At 31.5% G+C, this 9,870-nt stretch overlaps 1 protein-coding gene across 1 annotated transcript; it reads right to left on the reverse strand.

Moving 5' to 3' along the window:
* Window positions 1-1,705: 1,705 nt before the first annotated feature.
* On the reverse strand, window positions 1,706-6,008 carry LOC131169190 (receptor-like protein 9DC3). The gene is made up of 3 exons (XM_058133649.1): window positions 5,676-6,008; window positions 2,259-2,660; window positions 1,706-1,977 (listed from the first exon to the last, which is right to left on the reverse strand). Exons 1-2 carry the CDS (start codon window positions 5,959-5,961, stop codon window positions 2,305-2,307), a joined length of 642 nt encoding a protein of 213 aa, XP_057989632.1. The 5' UTR covers window positions 5,962-6,008; the 3' UTR covers window positions 1,706-1,977; window positions 2,259-2,304.
* Between the last annotated feature and the right edge of the window lie 3,862 nt (window positions 6,009-9,870).

The following is a 9,870-nucleotide window of genomic DNA, read 5'->3' on the forward strand; positions in this document are numbered from 1 at the left end:
ATAAATATATTATTTTATAAATTTTTTAATATTATTATGGAATTTTATATATATATATATATATATATATATATATATATATATATATATATATATATATATATATATATATATATATATTTGAAATAATAAACATATAACCATTAACTTAATTGATTTTTATTTTAAAATTTTTTTACGACGTTTTGATTTCAATTCTCTTTATTAACACTATAAAAAAGAAAGCTCATATTGATTGGGTTAATCAGGTTATACCGGTACACTAATCTAATCTCAGGTCAAGCAGGTCACACTGCATTACTTCCTCATGTGGTTCAATTATAAACCCAAATGGATTTCAGGTCCGATTCACTAATTCTATGGATTGATTCGGTTCAAGTTTAATAACTATGCAAATGAGGTGTGCTTTTGGATTGACCAGTGCCTGAGGCCATGTTTTATTTGTAAATTCTCGTGGAATTGAGCTGAATGGAAGAGAATGAGATTGAGGGTTCCAGAAAAAATTCCTTGGGATAAAAAAGCTTCGTTTTCATCCCCCAAAGGGATCTTTCACCAAATTTCACACCTGCATATACAAATTGAAGATCAAGTTAAGGGAGACTTAGAAGACTTCAGAACCTGGAGGGAGAGGCATCATCTCATCAGCCCCTCTCAAGTTTTTATTCTCGTTCCCTTGTTTATTTTGATTTAAATCCCTGTACTTCATTTTGTAGGATTATATTTATGGATTTTGAATGAAAGAACTTGTGTTTGGATCTTTGATTACGATTAACCAAATTTTATTCTAGCTTGGATTTTTAATTCAATTTATTCTTTATACAATGGATTTTCTTGATCTTAATGCTATTGGGTGTTTCTTGAATGTTTGATTGATTTTATTTTGTGATAAGATAAAGGAAAGTAATGTAGCAAAACTTTTCCAACCCACTAATTTGGTGGACTGAAAAAGTGAGGGTTTTGGATGTTTTGAAACTTTCAAAAATCTTACATTTTTAAAAAATTTTCCTCTCAAATAAGTATGATACTTTAAAACCCGTCTTTTACCTCCAAAAATTTTCTCCCAGACAATTATAGAAATAATAGTTGGAGCGGGAGTATAAAACTTGACCTATGGGAATTTTTATAATTTGCTATATCTATTGGGAGATAGGTAATGGATTTTTATTTAATATTTTCGGTACACATCAGAAGAGAATATTGAATTAAATTAGGATTGTTCTTCCTTGCATATGCTAATTCAATTCTGAATTGTCAACTAGTAGAATTGAGTTGAATTAGGTCCTGGTGAAATCGTAACTTGATATCAAGATACCCTAGTGCCTCAATTTATTGGTTTTTGCAGCCGGTTGAATTTGGTTATTGAATAGGTTAATTTAATTGGTTGAATTTGGTTATTGATTAGGTTAATTTAATTTTAGTTAATTTGATATCCTTCGACTTCGATAATCTAGATGATAATAGGGTTACAAAGATTTTAGATATTCAGTCTCCAATTCTTGTGGGATTGATAACTCTATTCATCATTCTATTATTTATGATGACACTATGCATTTGCAGATATGCCCTATCAATTTCCAAAGTACCATATATATATATATATATATATATATATATATATATATATATATATAACAGTATCTTAATGAGATTGGAGATTATTTAAAAAATAAATAAAAACCAACCAACATATAATTAAGGCCAACTAGAAATGAAACTCAACCCAAACATGAAATTTAAATTAAAATGAACTGTTACATCAACTCAGAACTTTAGAAATACAAAAAATTTCTTCATCAAAGAAAACTTTAATACCTAAAGAAAAAACAGAGACAAACAGAGAACCATAACATGATAAATTTAGACATGATAGAACAATTGTGCTATAAATTTGCTCTTGCATTCATATGCGCTATGCATCAGAGACTGTATCTTCATTTCATTTGGCAACAATTTTGCGTCTTCTTAGATGCTCTTCATCTACATAACAAGGTAGAAATTCCAAAAACAAAAAAAGAATTGTAAGAAATCTATGATAAATGGATACTAAAAAACATTGGATGCAGTAAGATCATAAAAGATGAATTATATATAGTGCTAAATGGATGCAATCTTACAACAATAAGATCATTTATAGCGCTAATTAACAATAAGAATAATTTATTTCCTAAAAAATCATAGTATATTTAAATAGAAGAGAAAAGGAAAGCTGATTAAGATGAAATTATATGCTAAGTAAGAAATATCACGAAATATATTACCTGTAAACATCAGTTGCGTTGAAAAGTTTCTCCTTTATGAACAATTTTAATTGTTGAATCTTTTTATCCTTCGATGCCTTTCACCTTCAACCATCCTCACAAACCATGTAGGTTTTCTTGTTTTAAACACAATATATCCCATTACAACACCAAATATTACTCCACATCCATACCCTGCCAATACAGGTTTCCACCCAAATCCAATTTTAGATTCGGAATCATCTTCTTTTGATCCTGTTGGTTTTTGCCTCTCCCCATTATCACATTTTTCTAGCGGAAATCCACACAATCCCAAATTTCCTTCATATGAAGTGTTATCAAATGTGTTGAACTGCTTTCCTTCAGGTATGGGTCCTTCAAGTCGATTATGCGAAACCCGAAATACTTGCAAAAATGTTAAATCTGCCAATTGCATTGGAATCCTCCCAGTAAGAATATTAAAAGAGAGGTCTAATGATTCCAAATTACTCAAATTCCCCAATGATGGTTGAATATTGCCTGTGAGTTGATTGTGAGACAAGTTGAGCAGCTTAAGTGATTTAAGCTTTCCAATCGTTTGAGGAATCTTCCCCGTGAATTTATTGCCCGACAAATCAATGGTTGAAAGACGTGTTTGGATTTTCACCAACTCAATCTGCAATCCTTTGAATGTTAGACTAACAGAATAATTATAAGAATAAATTCGATCCCCCATGTATTTCATTTTCACATCAAAATTCGTCATTGCTTCGAAATTATTGAAATACTCTGTAGGTAAAGGTCCACTAAACATGTTGTTGGAGAGGTCAAAAATTCGTAGCTTTAAAAACGAATGATTAGCAGAGGACCCTTTCACCAAGCCATGGAGTTTATTGGATTGTAGCACTAGAACTTGTAGCTTCGGAAGAGTTTCCAAAAAATGGGGGAATGTGTCATTTATAGTATTGTTGCCAAGATCTAAAATTTCCAAATCTTTACAATTGGAAATGGATGGTGGGATTCTTCTTTGCAATTGATTGCCATTGAAGTTCAAATATCTCAAGCTGCTGCCTACTGAAAATGTTTCAGGGATGGTTCCATGGAACTTGTTCATGCCCAAATGCAGCACTGATAATTTGTTACTGAAATTTCCCAAACATTGTGGGATGAAGCCGTTCAAACTATTTTTTGACAAGTCAAGAATTTCAAGAGAATTTAGCTTGCAAACTGCAGAAGAGAGTTCTCCTATCAGTTTGTTGGATGAAAGAATGAGAACACCCAAGTTCACAAGTTTGAAAATTGAATTTGGAATTGGGCCATGCAACTTGTTATTGCTCAAATCAATATACCCCAATTGATTGCCTTGGAATGGACCTAAATGGCCGGTGAGCTGGTTATTCTTGAGGATTAAAATGCACAATTGAGGTAGGGTAAATAGCAAGGGTGGTATTGTTGAATTTAACAAGTTATTGGATAAATCGAGGTATGTTACATTTGAAAGCCTGCTTCCTTGGAAAGGGATAGGACCTGTAAACCGATTATTTGATAAAAATAATTCATTGAAGTTTGTAACATAATTGGGAATTTGACCACTGAGATTGTTGTTTTGGAGGTCCAAAATTTGAAGCTGTTCAAGGTTTTCAAATGAGGAGGGAATCTCACCATTGAAATTGTTATAGGAGAGATACAATAAAGAGAGTTCCTTAAGGCTTCCAAGTGAGGATGGAATTTGACCACTGAGATTGTTGTTTTGGAGGTTCAAAATTTGAAGCTGTTTAAGGTTTTTAAATGAGGAGGGGATCTCACCATTAAAATTATTAAAGAAGTCCAATGAAGAGAGCTCCTTAAGGCTTCCAAGTGAGGATGGAATTTGACCACTGAAATTGTTATTATTGAGGCACAATTTGTCAAGCTGTTTAAGGTTTTCAAATGAGGAGGGAATCTCACCATTAAAATTGTTAAAGGAGAGGTCCAATGAAGAGAGTTCCTTAAGGCTTCCAAGTGAGGATGGAATCTGACCATTGAGAGTGTTGTTGCGGAGGTTCAAAGAATTAAGTTGTTTTAGGTTTTCAAATGAGGAAGGAATTTCACTGTTAAAACTGTTATAGGAGAGGTATAATGAAGAGAGTTCCTTAAGGCTTCCAAGTGAGAATGGAATTTGACCACTGAAATTGTTATTATTGAGGTACAATTTGTCAAGCTGTTTAAGGTTTTCAAATGAGGAGGGAATCTCACCACCAAAATTGTTGTAGGAGAGGTCCAATGAAGAGAGTTCCTTAAGGCTTCGAAGTGAGGATGGAATCTGACCACTAAGATTGTTGTTTTGGAGGTCCAAAATTTGAAGCTGTTTAAGGTTTTCAAATGAGGAGGGAATCTCACCATTAAAATTGTTGAAGGAGAGGTACAATAAAGAGAGTTCCTTAAGGCTTCCAAGTGCGGATGGAATTTGACCGCTGAGACTGTTGCCGATGAGGGACAATGTATCAAGCTGTTTAAGGTTTTCAAATGAGGAGGGAATCTCACCACTAAAATTGTTCATGGAGAGGTCCAATGAAGAGAGTTTAATAAGGCTTCCAAGTGTGGATGGAATCTCACCATTAAAATTGTTATAGGAGAGGTCCAATAAAGAGAGCTCCTTAAGGCTTCCAAGTGAGGATGAAATTTGACCACTAAGATTATTGAATTTGAGGACCAAAGTAGCAAGCTGTTTAAGGTTTTCAAAAGAGGACGGAATCTCACCATTAAATTTGTTAATGGAGAGGTCCAACGAAGAGAGTTCCATAAGGCTTCCAATTGAGGATGGAATTGTGTTGTCCGGGAATTCACAAGATGAGAGTGCAAGTGACGATAAAGAAGAAGAGAAATTCATAAAAGAACTGGGTTCAACCATAGACATGTTCACTGCACTCAAGTGGAAGTCTCTTATCTTGGTTAGATTTCTAACAAGCTTGTCAAAAATCATTGGTTCTAATGTCAAACCACCATTAGAAGAAAGATGAAGTGAAACCAATTTGGATAGATGACTGATATCTGGGAATTTTCCTTGAAATATGCAATTGAGAGATGTCAAAGAAGAAGACAAATTCATCAAGGAACTAGGTGCGTCCAAAGGCATGTTTACATAACTCAAGTCCAATTCCTGTAAATGGGTTAGGTTTTGAGCAAGCTTCTTAAAAATAGTGGTTTCTAGCATCAAACCATTATTCCAAGAAAGATCAAGAGATACCAAACCAGACAGATAAGAAATTTCTAGTGGAATTTGGCCCGCAAAAACAGAGGAATTTAGGTTAAGAAATGTTAAATTAAAAAAATGGCCAAACTGAGGTACAATTTGAGAGTGATTAAAGTCATTCTTGGAGAGGTCAAGCTTTTGGAGATGAGGAAGGAAGAAAAGAGAATTATTAGAATGGATAGTACCATAAAGAAAGCTAGAAGAAAGGTCAAGACCAATTACATTACCCGTATCTATGTTGCAAGTGACCCCATCCCACAAGCAGCAATCTGTGTCCTCCTTCCAAGACTCTGTCTTAGGATAAGGCTTGGGGTAAGGGGAATCCCAGGTAGAAGGAGCACTTTTAATGAAAAAGGTTTTCTTGAATTGGAGCAAGGCAAGACTCTGGTCATGTTGACACGGCATGGCTGGAGAGGAGGAATTGAAATAAAAAGGTGAAGAAGAAGCAGCTTGGAAATGCAAGTGAAACAAAAGGAAGCAGAGAAAGTGAGCAAGCCATAGTAGACTAGCCATTCTCTTGAAGTGGAAAGCTAAAGTTGAAATGTTGAGTTATTAAAAAATCAGTGTAAGCATTTGGTATTTATAATCCGAATGGAGAGAGGAAAAATAATTTGTATATTATGAGTTATTTGTTTGTAATGTCTGCAGGGCGTCAATACCGAAGACCAAATAACGAGTTGGACATTATGCTAACAAAAAAAAATTATTTTTTTTCTTTTTTATATTAATTTTATATTAGGAGATGTAACTGAATTTGCATTGCCGAACAGACACAAAAGTTTAAATAATAACAGTAATAATCTAATATACATTATAAAGCTAAAATTGAAAAATAAGAGTTACAATTAAATGCCAAGTGGTTTAATATGGCATTAAAATTAGTAAATTCACTTTAATTAAGGGAATTGGGAATTAGGAAAAATATTATTAGGAATAAATAAATTATTATTTTATTAAAATTCATTCTCTTTTTATCTTTTCTTATTTCTTAGTTGTATAGTTATTTTACCATTTGTTTGAATTGAGTGAAATGGAAAGAAGGGAAAAAAATAATTTCTTCAATTCCTCTTTTTTAGACATTAAATATAATAGAGAAAGAAGGAGAATAAAAGAGAAATTTAGTTTCTTAAATCATTTTAATCAATTGAGGCAAAATGTTCCTCTTCAAATTAAAGTGAAATAAAAGAAAATATGGAAATATAAAAATGTTATTTATATTAAATTTCTTTTCTTTTACTGTTTTTTTTTTTTTTGCTTTATTTTTTTATTTAATTTTTTTTTATTTCGCTACACAAATAAGGATCCAAACAAATGATTAGATAAAAAATATAGATTTTGAAAGTTTCAAATATCCTCTTCCAGGGGCTTCAATTTCTTCTACATCCCCTTTTACACTCCTTTCATTCACTTATTATATATATATATATATTCCAATCTATCATAAACGTGAATTGTTTCCTATTTACATATTCACTTAAGAAGACTGCCATGGAAGATTTTAGGAGTATCGCATTTCAAATGGCACGAAAATAATAAAAGCTATACAAATACATAATAATAGTGGACTGCTTCTATCAAGACAAGTATGGCCGTGAAGACCAAGTCATGGATTTTAATGGCTTCAACGCTCTATTCTATTTTGTCTTGTCCATTTTGCAAAGATAAAAGGCAGCAGTGAATTGACTTGTTATTTCCAGTCAATTCATCTCCCTTAATACATTGAAGACTTGTTATATATTCTACAGACATTTTTGTTAATGGTCCCTAAACATTCAAGAGCTTGATAGAGTAGAAAATCACAAGAACATGCAGAACTTAAATTTGAATTTCAAATTCAAATGAAATTCTGGCTTCCTACAATTGCTATCTCAATCCAAGCTTCAATGGAGGTTTCACCCAAGAAGACTACTTATACCAACCAATTAAAATAATGCTTGTGAACATCACTTTTCAAAGGGCTCACAAGAATAACCAAAAGTATACAAATTCATAACAATAATTGACCACTTCTATCAATAAAAGTATGGCCTTGAAGACCAGTAAGGCATGGATTTTAATGGCTTCAACACTATTTTCCATTCTCCATTTTGAAGAGAGAAAAAGTAGTGATTTGATCTCTCCTTTCTAATCAATTCATCTCCCTTCTTAATCCATTGAAGACTTACTATATATTCAAAAATTATTTTGCTAAAATTTTACGTGTATTTGAAATTATTGAAGATTTGAATTTAAAAAAAAAATTGTAAAAATTTTAATATTAAATTTAAATACCTTATCATTTGATATTTACATCAATTCAAATAAAAATTTTTTAAAAAATTATTCATACACCTACCCATTAAGCCAACTTTCCACACCATTTCTTGGGTTGGCTTGGTTTTGGGTTGAAACCTATCCCACCTTTCAAGTGACGGGAAAATAAAAATACCCACATGTGATAACTAGTAAAATATTATTAGAATTAAATAAATAATACCAATGAGCTTTAGTTTAATAATACTAAAGTCATTTTATGATTAAAAAGTCTTGAATTTAAATTTAAATCGAAATCAAATGAATTATAAATAAATGATAAATAAAAATTACTTTAAAAATTTCTTCTCTTTTTGCCTTTTTTTTTTATTTCCTAGGTATGTAGTTATTTTAGATACTAAATACACATTTGAAAATTTCAAATATTTAGACTTTTATCCTACACTCTCCCTCTTTTTGACTCATTCTCTATTTTCCACTCTCTTGCTCTCTCCATTTAAGATTGATATCTTCCATTCCCTTCTTTATTTCTCCTCCAAAATTAGTGTAATAAAAACATAACATAAAATTAAAGAAATTTTATATTGCCTAAATCAGTTAATTTATTTTTAATATTTGTAAGTATCACTTACCAATGGATTCACAAAAATAATAAAATGTATACAAATACATAATTATAGTCTGACTGCATCTATCAAGACAATTGTAGAGGCAGTGACATTACTAGTTTTTTTCAATCAAACGTCTCTCTTCTAATTAATCCATTGAAGACTTATTGTATATTCCATAGACATTTTTCAAAATGGTCCCCAAACATTTTAAAGCTTAACAGAGTAGAATTTAGGTTGCAAATTAAAGTCTATGGGTTACTACAATTGCTATCTCAATCCAAGTTTTAAAGGAGGTTTCACTCAAGAAGACTACTTATAACCACCAATAAAAACAATGTTTGGGAGTATCACTTTCCAAACAAAAGCAATAAAAAGTATATAAATACATAATAATAATTGACCGCTTCTATGAAAATAAGTATGGCTTTGAAAACCAAGTCATGAATTTTAATGCCTTTAACAGATTTTTCTTACTTACACCCAATTCTCACCACCCACTTTCATGACCAAGAAGTTGAAAGATGAAAGTGGATGATGAAAGTGAAAACAATGTTTGGACAGATGAAAGTGAGATGTTGACCAAGTAGCTGAAAGAGAAAATGTCCTCCCCATCCAACCAACATTGCACTAAGTTCAAGCGTTCTTAATAACTCATGTCCCATGACAATGGCCCCAACCAATTAATGTAATATTCCACAAGGTAGGGATTAGTTTTTTTTTTTTTTTTATAATTCACATGAGACGCAATCATCATAGAATATTTAGTAAATTATATAGTGAGAGATAGTAAACTTTATCAAATAATTTTCACGATATAAGCGATAAACTCACAATTAATAATTAGGTAGAGTCAAACTCTAGGTATTCTTATTCCTTATACCTTTAAACATGGTAGTTAATTAGTTGATTTAATAAATAAGTTTGTAAACAATTGTTGCATCATCATATAGAAGTAGAGATTTTAAATTTTGATAATTTATTATTATTTTTTAAATGATATGTAAAAGAAGAAGAAGAAGATAGGTTTTAATTAAAAAATCACAAGACCAGTTGAGTAAAATAGAGTTATCTAGTGCCTATGAATGGCCACATGTGGTGTTCTTGGTGATTGAGCGGTTTTATATTCAAGAATTTGCCTTTTTAAGCGAAGCAAATTTTGCTTTCATTAAAAATTGAATTTCAATTATAGGGTTTGTGCATTCTCAATACTACTCTTCATGGGGTACCCTTGTGTTCTTCTGTTTTATTCATAGAAGCATATGACTAGGATTTTTTTTTCCTTTTCATTCGAAATTCCATCCTCAGTTTGGCTTATTTTCATTAGAAATTCCCTTTTCATAGAAGCATACAATTGCAGTTTTGAATTAAAATACTGAAAGTATATTTATTAAATTTAAAGCATATTTATTAAATTTTTAACCTCAAGATACTGGGGGCAAACTGAACAGGGAAAATGCAAAACTCGTAGATGAGGGTTTGTACCAATCTTGCTAAAACAATGCCCACCAACAGGATAAAAATTGGCCTATTGATGGATAAAAAGAATCCTATATTGCAA

Source organism: Hevea brasiliensis, chromosome 14 (genome assembly GCF_030052815.1).
Source record: "Hevea brasiliensis isolate MT/VB/25A 57/8 chromosome 14, ASM3005281v1, whole genome shotgun sequence".
Classification (NCBI taxonomy): domain Eukaryota; kingdom Viridiplantae; phylum Streptophyta; class Magnoliopsida; order Malpighiales; family Euphorbiaceae; genus Hevea; species Hevea brasiliensis.

What these genes read in the sequence shown, in the direction of transcription:
- LOC131169190 (XM_058133649.1), bottom strand. Translation starts at nt 5,961, where the DNA reads ATGGCTAGTCTACTATGGCTTGCTCACTTTCTCTGCTTCCTTTTGTTT. An exon ending in CACTTGCAACATAGATACGG is followed by an intron (nt 2,661 to 5,675) that starts GTAATGTAATTG and finishes TGCAATTGGCAG; the next exon opens with ATTTAACATTTTTGCAAGTA.